Raw genomic sequence first — 12,528 nt, 5'->3', positions numbered from 1 at the left:
TTGGGGGGGAGTCCTTGGGAGACAGAGAGGTCATTGGGTCTCACAAATCCTGAAAGCATTCAGAGTTATTGTTTTCATCCCCATTACCTAGAAATGCACAGATAGGATTGAAAGAGGAAGATGTTTAGTATACATCTGTAAACTTATATCCTGTTACTGAACCAAATGTCTAAAGTAGAGTATAAATTAATATATGACATAAATCCTACTATTAACCTTTGAATAGCATAATTATGGGCTTCCCTGATGGCTCAGATGGTAAAGAACCTGCCTGCAATGCAGGAAACCTGGGTTTGATCCCTGAAAAGATCCCCTGGAGAAGGAAATGGCAACTCACTTCAGTATTCTTGCCATGGAGAGAGGAGCCCACTGGGCTACAGTCCATTGGGTTGCAGAGTCTTAAACGACTGAATGTCTAACACACACACAAAACATAGTTATAGTGCACTGTATTTTTGTATGTTAGAAGTGTAACTTTGTTACTATAAACATAATTTTAAAAACTATTTCAACATTATTTTTTAATTTCTATAAGCATCAAGAAATGGAAATGGCTTGGATAAACTGAATCATCTAGATTGGAGTTTGAATGTACCCCAAAGCATCATTACATATTTGCTGCAGTTTCTTGGATGATTCTTCTCACTTAGGGCTAGTTTGCTTGCAATGAATTTTACTAGTTTACTACTCAGAAGAAGTCCTTATATCTGTGGTTATGCAAAATCCTCTTTGTTGGAGAGAGCTGAACATCTGAACAATATTACCAGCCTACTGGAAAGAGAACATTGGGTGTCCTCGGTATTCTCTTGAAACACTTTCTACTTGGTAAGAATAGTTCTAGGTAATAAAGACATGGAATTAATTAAAACTGTTTTAAAGTGTATGAAATGAGAAGACTAGGGTAAAGGGTGTAAAACTATTGCATGCCAAGAGAAGCCCTGACCTTTTTCTAAAACTCAACGCCAGGTTTATTCTGATGCCTTCTGTAAAGACTTCCAAATGGACTTTTGCTGGCTTCCCCATCCTTACTGCCAGTCAGTTAAAATCCTACCCATTTGTCAAGGTCCATCTAAATGCTCCATTTTCTCTGAAGCTCTGTTGAAGGCCCAGATGGAGTAATCACTCCTTTCTCGATGTTCTCATGATGCCTGTAATTCATTCTTTCAATATCTCTCTCAACTCTGGTGGGCACTAGTATTTGTACCATGCTTTGTAATTCACAAAGTGCTTTCCTGTGCATTTTTTCTCATTTAATCCTCAGCAACTCTGTGACACTAAGCGTAGGGAGAGAGAGGCCCAGAGAGTTGAGATTGCTAGATTGGCTTTGTAAACTATGATTACAAGTCAGGCAAAATCATCTGATATATCTAAATTCAGTAGCCAAAGAATACAGGCTTCTGTAAAGAGTTAAATAGACAGGACATTTACATTGCTTTAGATTCTATTACGTTAAAGTGTCTATAACATTAGATGGAAGAGGCCTGCAGAGATCTTAAGAGCCAGAGAAACTTGTAATCTAATCAAGAGATCAGGTTGAATTGGGGTTTCAGACATTTGTTGAGTAGCCATTTGTGAGGCAGGATCAGGGGCTGTGTATAACTTGAGTCCTACAGTGTGACTGTGTCCCTTTTGAAGTTATAGATTCATTGACATAACCTCTAAGAATTGAGTTCAGGATGTCACATCAAGGTTACCAAAATCTCTGATCACAAGCAATCCCAAGAATGCTGAGATGGCAACTCCCATACTTCCTTGGGATGATTTAATACTTTTAATAGTTTTCTTAGTTTTTACAAAAAGCACCACCCAAAGAGCCCAATCTCTTGTCCAGCCAAATAGCTCTGTGCAAGACAATTTCAGTTAACAGGAGTATGGTTGTGTTTCTTATTGGGCAAGCATCTTTCATTCCTTGGAAGTTTTAGATTAAATATATACATGTTTAAAGTAATTAGGACTCAAGTATAAATACTTTTATATTAAGAAAGAGGCAATTTCTGGTATCCTTATATACTTGGAATGTTTAAGAAAATTTGACCTATTAAAATCATATTTTTGTAATTCTAATTTAAAATGTATAATCGACAAATTATTGAGATATATCTTTAAGTGGAAATTCATGTCAATCACATTTATAAGCATAGTTTATCAGGTTAACTATTTGGGAGTATTTGTTGGGCAGACAGTTGATCTTAAAATGAAAAATTGAATTATAAATGAAGTTTGAACTATCTGGAGGAATCCCATTACCTAAGTTTTTAAATGTAACCAAGTATTGGTGAAAGGCTCTTTAAAAGTAACTAAGGAAAGTGATACTTAAAATTTGCTCCACTTACAAACTGGAAAACAATGTTTGTTGCTTTTTTATGTGGAACATAAAATCTAAGGAGAAAACATATGTTTAAATGTGTAACTTTAGTAAATTGATCATTAACTTAAAAATCCAAGGAAGATGTCTCAATGGTCTTTTTGGTACACAGAATGCAATCTTAGGGCTTCAGGATAACTTAAATTCATAGAATTGACCTGTCCAGGATCACGTGGCATAGTCACCACTTAAAGTCAGGGTCTACATCCTGTATCTTTTGGTTGAGCTCTGCTATCCTTTTTTGGTTGCCTTTTCAATACCTCTTTTATAGCCCTTGCAACATTTTGCCTTGGTTTGGAATTATTTATCCATGTCTTATTTTGATTATTTGCCTCTCCTCAGCTTTACGAGGAGAGGCTTGGAGTAGAAGTAGGGGAGAAGTCAATAAATGTATTGGATTCAAATTATTGTTGATTATAGATAACCTCTGAGAAAGGGTGGCTGGGAAGGGGGAGCTGTATAGACTATTACCTTTCTGTGACACTGTTTAGCATTAAGGAGGCTGAATCTTTAGGCCTGGACTCCAGCTGCCCAAGCTCTGATGAAGTGGCTATAAACTAACTCCATTCTGTCTGCCTTCTTTTAAGATTAATTCTATGGATGTCCTTCAGTGTCTTCCCACTGCTCAGGAAAAAGACAAAAGCCTTTCTAAACTTAATGAGATCAGGATGGTCCAGCCCAAGCCCACTTCTCTAGACTTTTGCTCCACTTGCTCTAAGGACACAACCTTCCTTTAGTTCTCTGGACAAATCAAGGTCTTCCCCAGATGAAGTCAGGTTTCTTTTTTTTTTTTTTTTTGAGAGAGCAGTTTCTCTTTATTGTGGAACGGGACGAGGCGAGGGGGCCGGAGGGACAGGGAACGGCCAACCCCAACCTCCCTCCGCAGGAGCCGGGCGCCAGAGGTTGGAGAACAAGGGATTGGGTCTCTCGCCAAGAAAACCTAGTCCGCAGAGGGCACGAGAATGGGGGTCGGGGGGCTGTGACCTGGTGGGGAGAGTCTTTAAATAGAGGAGGGGGCTGGAGAGGGGGAGCGCGACCGTGCTCTAGCGCACCATGTATTCCTTGCGCTTATTGAGCCGAACTTGACAGAAAGAGAAGCCTCCGAGGAGGAGGTAAAGGCCCGCCGCGATGAAACAGTTGTAGCTGACTTGCTCGTAAAGGTTGTATATGTTCTGGGGGCCATTCTCAAAATCTTTCTCCGTGAAGGGAACGTCCTCAATTAGCACAGCAGAATGGACATTGAAAAAGATTCCGAGCATTATCAACATGATCACTCCCCAGGCGCTGAGGACGATGCCGCAGGCGGCCAGCTTGGGCCCACAGCACAGAAGCGACGCCATGGAGAAAGGAGTCGGGGATCGCCTAGATATGGGCCAGGTAGGAAATCGGTGAGAGGAAGCCCCTAGGAGCTGGGAAGAGAGCTGAAGTCAGGTTTCTAATTGAACACTTACAGCTTTCTGAACTCCTTCATAGCACTGCTTAGAGGCTGTAATGCTATATTTTTGTTTGTAGCTATTTATTTAATATCTAGAAAAGACCTTTAGCTCTGGGCACCTTGGCTCTTTTCCCCACCATTATACTTGGTGCTTATGGGTGCGTGCTCAGTCACTTCAGTTGTGTTCGACTCTTTGTGACCCTATGAACTGTAACCCACCAGACTCTTCTATCCATGAGATTCTCCAGGCAAGAATACTGGAGTGGGTTGCCATGTCCTCCTCTAGGGGATCTTCCCAACCCAAGGGTCAGACTCACATCTCCTGCATCTCCAGCATTGCAGGCAGATTCTCTACTGCTGATCCACCTTGGCAGTGCATACTTAGTGCATAGTAGGGGCTTAGCAAATGTAGGCTTTTATTATTGTTATTAGCATTTAATAGATGTTTGTTGTTGGGATGAATGAATGAAGTGGTAAAAAAGGAAGGATCGACTTTGTGGCAGTCATTTAGACTGGCCTGATCTCCATTCAGCTGGGAAGGATTTTAGATGAAATCGTATCAGACAGATAGGGGACACAATGTCTGAGATTTCTTCCAGGCCAGTGAGCCTTTTGCTCCAGAAACGCCGTTTGTCACTTCGCTTTAGCCATTGCTTTCATCATCCTCCTGGGGAACTCTGTGTGTGTGTGTCTCTAACAGAGAGAGACATAAGATAGAGACAGAGAGACAAAGAGACTCACACAGAAAGAGACACAGAGACAGAGAGGGAAAACCAGATTGCACTGGCATGTAAGGTGATGGGAAATGACCCAGTAAGGCCCCTGGAAACGACAGTGGTCTCTTTTCTAGCCTCATTCAAGCAAGTGGGATCTCATTTGGCAGGCAGTAGGCTGGCTGAAAAATGCCAGGTCCCTGAACATCAATGAATTTTGCATTTCCAAATAATGGGTTTATGATTAAACTCCAATAACTCAAGTGAACCTTCCATGAAGAATGCCAGACTCAGCTGGTAACTCTTATTCTCTCAAATCCCTTCCCCCCTTTATTTTTTAGATCTGTGCCTCCAGTCCATCAGTCACAACCATGAGTGAGGAGTGGATGAAATTCTCTGATGACGAGATGCTTCCTCACGATGGTGAATTCATCCTGAATATTGTAGGAAAAGACACTGAAGGGCAGGCATGAGGCTGGAAAGGCAGAAGGAGTCTCTAGAAATAGGATCCCTACTTTCTTCCTCTGGGAGACTGGTGTAACATTGACCTCTAGCTGGATGGAGAGAGTGAATTCAGCTGGTGCCTCTACTCTGGCTGGATGTTGTCGGACGTTGGCTGGTGTGAAATGAAAAGAGAACGTTTGGAAATCTCTTCCTTAAGGGTGTTTCCGGTATCCCACTTGGCTTCTCTTTTCCTCCTCAAATAACAGTGTCACCATTTGTTTAGTATTTATGATGCGCTAGGCCTTATGAGTTCCCATTTTAGCTCTAATTATTCCCAACGACCCTGTGAGGTAGATGTAATTGCATCCATTTTCCTGGCAGGAAGACTGAGATTCAGAGAGTTTTGCAATTTGCCTGGCACATACTCTTAGGAGCTGGCTGGACCAGTATTCTAAATCAGGTTTGTCCACTCCAAAGCCTGTCCTCCTTCTCCACACTCTTGAGTCTGGTTGAAACCCCAGGGAGGGTTTGGGTGTGTGTTCCACTCCCCGGGTCCCGCTCTTTGGGAAAGATCTCTCAATCAGCGTGCTTATTTGTTCTGCTTCTACCTGACTAATTCCTGTTTACATTCAGAAGCCGGGCTGAATCTCCTTCCAGATATGTCAGTTTCTGTAAAAGAAGCCAGCTGTCTCCCAGGCCCCTGACTTTGGTGATAACATCTCCATTAAAACTGCAAGCTCTGTTTTAAGCCATCGGGTGACTGGTTAGTGGTGAATCAATGAAGCTACCCAATCATGACCTAGCATGGAATTTGAAAAATCTACTGGGGGATGAAATGTCCAAGAAAGTGCAATTCAGCTTTCGGTTTACCTTTTCTGTGTGTTTTTAAGATGTGTTAGTTGAAATTTTTCTGGTTGATGGATGGATTTCAAACTGTTAAAATGGGATTGGAGGTAAAATGTAGGAAATGAGTTTCATTCTCACCTTGATGAAGTGATTCAGCTGAGCATGTGGGTGGTGAGATGGGTGCAATAAGAGGAGTTCTGAAAAAAACAAAAACTAATAAAAGTTCTGTTTTTTAAAAACACGTATTAGCTGATGTAAAGACGACTGTGGCTTATGTAATGGGGTGTTTCAGCTTTCCATGGTGGGGGGGGGGGGCCTAGCACATCCTTGGGTTAACCCACAGACATAGATTAGACTTTTCCAAGGCTTGCAACCTAATGGGTTTTGTCTGGGTTGGTTTGTTCCTGGAAAGCCTTGCCTTTGGCCATCCAATATGTTCCTTTTGGAGTACAGTGTTTACCTGACTTCACAGTATCTTATTTAAACATTTTAAACAGTTACCCAACTAATGAAAAATAACCACGTACTCTTTTAGACATTTTCTATAAATAAAATACATTACTTCTGTTTAAAAAGTGATTATAGTATGCAGACTACATTTTTAAAAAATTTATTGACATCCTGCCTTCTTTCTTCTGCAAGGCTGCAAATACTTTTATTTCATTTAGCTTTCATTGTCCCACATGGATTGAGTATACATGCTTCCTAGTGCAGTGCTAGATCCCATTCCATTCCATGGTATGAATGAGCCATCATTTAGTTCATGAATCTCTCACTGTTGGGAATTTTTATTTTTTAAAATAACATTTTGATAGTAGAAGCATTGCGATGATAAACTTGCTTGTGTCTATACAGGATTATTCACTAGAATAAATTTTCAGAAGTGGAGTTGCTGGGCCAGGGTGACAACTCCACTTCTGAAAATACCTGGTCAAATTTTTATTCTGTGTCAGACAAATATCATATGATATCACTTATGTGTGGAAGCTGAAAGAATGATACAAATGAATTTTTTTTAAAGGTATGAAGAAAGAGAGATACACACTCTGCAGGAAGAATGTGGGTCATTGTGGAAAGTGAGAGGCCCAAATGAACTTATCTACAAAACAGAGACAGACTCACAGCACACGAACTTATGGTTACCAAAAGGGAAAATGGAGGGCAGGGGGGATAAATTAGGAGGTTGGGATTAACATGGCACATTATTGTATATAAAACAGATAATCAACAAGGGCCTACTCTATAGCAAAGAGAGCGCTGCTCAATATTCTGTAATAACCTATATGGGAAAAGAATCTCTAAAGAAATAGATATATGTATAACTGAATCACTTTACTGTATGCCTGAAACTAATACAATATTGTAGATCTACTGTATGCCAATATAAATTTAAATGTAAAACTTCCTCCTTTGAAAAGTTACACTATTTACATTTTATCCATGCACATGACTTCCTAGCCTACAAATAAGCAGTGTAAGAACACTGACAAAGTTGGAGACTTTAAATACTGTTCAATAATCTCAACTTGAGGACTTCCTAGGTGGTGCTAGTGGCAAATACTTGCCAATGCAGGAGATTCAAGAGACACAGGTTTGATCCCTGGGTCGGGAAGATCCCCTGGAGGAGGAAATGGCAACCCACTCCAGTAGTCTTGCCTGGAAAATTCCATGGACAGAGGAGCCTGGCAGGCTACAGTTCATGGGGCCTCAAAGATTTGAACATGACTGAGTTCCTGAGCTGGAGAAGGCAATGGCAACCCACTCCAGTTCTCTTGCTTGGAAAACCCAATGGATGGAGGACCCAGGTAGGCTGCAGTCCATGGGGTGGCAAAGAGTCGGACACGACTGAGCGACTTTACTTTCACTTTTCGCTTTCATGCATTGGAGAAGGAAATGGCAACCCACTCCAGTGTTCTTGCCTGGAGAATCCCAGGGATGGTGGAGCCTCGCGGGCTGCCGTCTATGGGGTCGCACAGAGTCGGACACGACTGAAGCGACTTAGCAGCAGCAGCAGCAGCAGAGTGCCTGAGCATACACACGTAAACTCAACTTAGAAAACACATGAAAACAATAAGTAGGAGTGAGCATTCTTCCAGCTGGCGAGAAGACAAATGCGATGAAGACCAGTCATGGTTTGTAAAACACCTGTGATGAGTCGGGGAGCTGGACAGGAAAGAACAGAATGTGTCTGGAGAAGCACCAGCAGACGGTGTAGCTGGAGCAAATTGGATGACAAGAGGAGAGATAGAGAAAGGCTGGGTGTACAGCGCCTGATTGTACGGAGATTGATTTTGGAAAAAAAATTACTAGTTTAGCTTTTAAGAAAAGACAGTTTTCAGTCAGTTTGAATTTCTCTCTCTGGGGTTGTGCTGGTCCTTTGGTTGTGAGTCGACATGAAGGCTTTTGAGAAGGGGGATGTTAGTAGATTTGACTTTTTGAAAATCATCCTGGTTCCATCTCATCTTTGTCCTTCTTGATTTTATCATCCTCCTGCTTTCTTTGGGAAGTAAGAAGAGAGGGTTGAGAAAGTTCATGGTTGTTTGTGTCTGCCTAAGTATTTACTCCTTAAAATTCAAAGTGTGGGGTAGGCACACACTTTGTTGTGTTGGCATTTGTGTGGAAACCTAGGAGAGCTTAAGAATAAATCAGAGGACCAGCCAGAAGTGCTGATGACATTGTAATGCAAAATTAACTGTTATTACCTTTTTGGGGGGCCTGGGATTAAAAATATGAAGATTGATTTTTGAAAAAAAATTACTAATTTAGCTTTAAAAGAAGACAGTTTCAATTTGTATTTCAAATCATCAGTCTGAAAAATGTTGAATGAATAATAATAGTCTGACCTTATGTTTCAGGAGAATAAATATTATGCATTGCCTTCTGATTAAAAATAAATGAATACTACACTTTGGTTCTGCAAAAGATGTTGCGTTTGAAAATCTAAAAAGTTAGAAATATATTAACAAAGAAAAGGCAAATCAAAGAAAGGAGAGATGGGTAAGAAGTGAAAAAAGAAAGAAGAAAAATCGAAAGCTTGAGTGTGATTTTTCAAGTCCTTTTTTTGTGTGATTTTTCAAGTCCTTTTTTTCTGAAGCAAATTCTCTTTTGAACAGTTTTTTTCATCTCTCTGTAAATCTGTTAGAGACAAAATGATAACTCATAATTACATGAAATTCTTATGTCTGTTTCTTTGTGTTCCCTTCTTTAGGATCATGTAGAAGGAAATTCAAGAGCCATAATATTCTGGCTTCCAGCGTGACACGTGACCAGAGTAGGTGTCCATCCCAAACCAGGAGCCTTCCTCTTCATCTCTCAGTTCATAGGCAGGCCTCCTTCTGGACCCAGGAGAGGAAATGACAGAAGATAACAGGTATGGAAGTGAGCTGGAAGGTTAAAATATAATTCCTCACAGACACAAAACTTTAGAAAAATTCCTGTTCTCTTTTAGATTAATTTAACATAACAAATCGAGACACATTTGAGACTCTGTCATCAGGACAGAAATCTCCTGGTGATGTTAATGTATCACATCTCTTTCACATTGTCACCAATACAGAAAGAACCCCAAAGTTGTACGTGTTGTACCAATATTGCCGGGCAGTCAACAACTGGTTTCCCTTAAACATCGCTGTTTCCAATTCTTCTAAAATTACAGATCGTACTTGTGTTGTTTCACATGTATGTGTTTTCCCCTTTTGGTAACTGAAACCAGGTTTATCTGTGACTCTTTTGGCGTAGATAATTTTTGCTAATTGGTCTTTTAATGTCTTACACATTGACTAGGAGTTTACTGACTCTTGTTTATAAATGAATACTAATATAGACAGGTGACATAATCATTGTATTTAAGGATTTCTGGTATGGTTAGCATTTGAACGATGACCTATAATTTGCTAGCATCAATGTTTCATTTGTAGAAATGGAAGAGTCATTCTCACATTCTGTTTCATAACATTTGTTTATGCAGACTTGCAGCATAAGTTAATTATGGAAACCTAAAGGAATAGTCACATGATTGTCTTCTCTAGATAGGCTTTTGCTTTCGACATCTGAATCCCTGTACTATCACTCCTTAAAATGATTCAATAAATTTTCCTAAAGAGACCAACCTCTCCCCTTCACTTTTATCTCCCATACGGTAAAGACGTTGTTTTCTGTATACAGCTGGTCTCTAACTTCCTTTAAATCTTGCTGGCTTTAGATGGGCCCATGATGTTCTATTTGAGGATAACCTAGTAAAGGGAAGAATGTTAAATTATCTGAGGCCATTGGCTTAGCTTCTAACAGAGTGATCCCAGGTCTTGCTCAAGATGAAGGGAATTGATGATCCTGTCCAGGCTGGAATTATTGATGGAGGACTCGAGTTGCCCAAGCTGACCCTTTGGCCTTCAAATCTGGTGTAACATGGAAAATCTCTCCCAGAGTCATCTTTCTTCATGGCAATGTCAGGAACCTTCTGTTTGAATATCTGACTTGTTTGGAGCCCTACAAGAGAGACAGGGTGCATTTTGAGAGAGATGATGTTTACTATGAGCAAGAAGACTGATGGAAAGTCCCAGCTTATCTAAAACCCAGGGGCCAGACCTTGAGATAACAGCACTCTGTTTTAAAAGTATTTACGTTCAGAAAAAGGAATTTCACAAGGCCCCAAAGCACAGCATTGTAGCATGAATCGTGTCTCCTTAACCACTGTCCAATCCTAGAATGTCTATTTTGGAGAGGACAAAGATGTCATTGGGAAAAGGAAATTATATAGTACCTTTATAGAATTTTAACAGTTAGTAATAGTAAAATGAAGTGATCTTGGTTTGGGAGAAAGTAAGACAAAATATTAAGGGAGATTTATTTATGAATCTTCCCTCCCCACTTGCTAACAATAACTATTAACTTCAGGGCTTACTGTTCTAAATGCTTCATATAGACTCGGGACAACCTTGATTTTTATCATCCCTTTTTGTGTATGAGAAAACTGAGGGTCAGAAAATTTAAATAACTTTCCCATGACACAGAGCCGCATACACAAATACACATACATCCACAGATGAAAGCTGTCTAGGCTAAGCGGGATTAATGAGCCATGTGTGTGAACTATTAAGAATCTCTCCCCATATTCCTCTGTTAAGAGCAATGAGGCCAATTAGCAGACAGCTAAAAAAAAAAAATAGCTTAGTTTCCTCAAAAATACAAATACAATCATAGAAAAGCCAGCCCAGTGAATTTTGTGAAAACAGTAAAATTCATTCCTATGCCTTTTCCCCCTTTACCCACTGCCCTGATCAGTAACTCATGCACTTATTACTGGTGAAAAATGGTGCCAAAGCCCTGTCATATTTTCAGTTTATGATGAACATTACTGTTATTTTTTGCTGACTTTGACATTCAGAGTAGCACAGAGGGTTCCCACTTTCGGGAAAGACGTTCAACCCCAAAGAGTGGAAACACAAAACTTGCTTTGCTTATTCCTCAGTGACCCGGAGCATTCCAGCTCATTAAGGTTTCTGTATATTGATTTGGTGCATGGTGGCTGAGCAGAGTGGGTGCCAGGAGAGCGGTAGATGAGGCTGGAGAGGTGGATGACAAGATCAGAGCATGCTGTGTGGGCCCTGGAAAGGATCTGTGGTGTCATAACAGGGCAGAGAAGCCATTTAAGTGATTGGTGCCAGAGGGTGATATGATCTGATGTATAATTTTAAAGGATCATCCAGGCTGCTTTGTGTATTTAATGTTTGTGTACTTACGCATTAGAAGAAGACAGAAGAGGTCATGGCATCTTAGACTTGGGGAATAGCAATGATGGGAAAGAGGGGATGGATTTGAGATATATATGGAAGTAGGAATTAGAGGATTTGGTGATGGACTGAATATGAGAAGATGGGTGTGGGGGAGAAGGAAGAATTAAGGATGACTCGAGTTTGCCTGAGCAAATGGGTAGATAAAGGTGACATCTGTTGAGATGGAGAAGGCTACCAGAATAAAAGGCTTAACAGAGGTAATCAAGAGCTTGGTTATAGAAATGTGAAGCAGATATCCCAGCACAAGCATGCAATAAGCAGTTGCAAGTTTTGGCTGGGAGGTCAAAGAGTTATCTGGAATAGAAAGATAAATATGGCAGTCCTCTGCATATGGATGGTCTTTGATGTCTGGTGAATGGGTAAGAACCCTTGTGGTAAAAATGTCAAGTGAAAAGGAAAAGGAGTCAGCACTGTGCTTTGAGGACTTTAAATTTTAGCAGAGGAGATGGAGCCAATAAAGGAAACTGAGAGAATGGAAACCAAAGGAAGAATATTTCAAAAAGGAGGGGATTTTATCAGTGGGGATCAAGTAAAATAAGATTGCACAGCAAAGTTAAATAAACATGTACCAGGGAAAATTAGATGCCATGAGTGTTCTCAAAATTGGAGATTTGGGAAGATCTCAGGACATATGTTAGGCAAATAATAGAAGTTTACTGTTAGCTTGTAGAGCATAAAAGTTATGTTAAATCACTTTTCAACCTAGCTGGGTAATTACTGTCATGGGGGTAGGACTTGGGGCAAAGTCAGGACTCTTTATCTATTTAAAATCTTCTAATGGAAAACTCACACAGAACAAGTTCTTAGCAATGTACATCGTAATTAGGGAAGGGAGAGAATTCAGGGAGCATTCTTTGCAAAACCAAGAACTGTGTAGGCAGGGTAGGGTACACTATCTTTATGAACACAGCAGAGCTATTAGGCATTTATTTT

At 40.3% G+C, this 12,528-nt stretch overlaps 1 protein-coding gene across 1 annotated transcript; it reads right to left on the bottom strand.

Moving 5' to 3' along the window:
- Positions 1-3,159: 3,159 nt before the first annotated feature.
- LOC133054773 (ribonuclease kappa) lies at positions 3,160-3,785 on the bottom strand. Its single transcript, XM_061140084.1, has one exon. The coding sequence runs from the start codon at positions 3,703-3,705 to the stop codon at positions 3,409-3,411; it is 297 nt and encodes a 98-aa protein (XP_060996067.1). The 5' UTR covers positions 3,706-3,785; the 3' UTR covers positions 3,160-3,408.
- Between the last annotated feature and the right edge of the window lie 8,743 nt (positions 3,786-12,528).

The sequence above is a fragment of the Dama dama genome, chromosome 1, assembly GCF_033118175.1.
Source record: "Dama dama isolate Ldn47 chromosome 1, ASM3311817v1, whole genome shotgun sequence".
NCBI lineage: Eukaryota > Metazoa > Chordata > Mammalia > Artiodactyla > Cervidae > Dama > Dama dama.
Note: the sequence above shows the minus strand (reverse complement) of the source record. Positions and strands in the feature narration are given on the sequence as shown.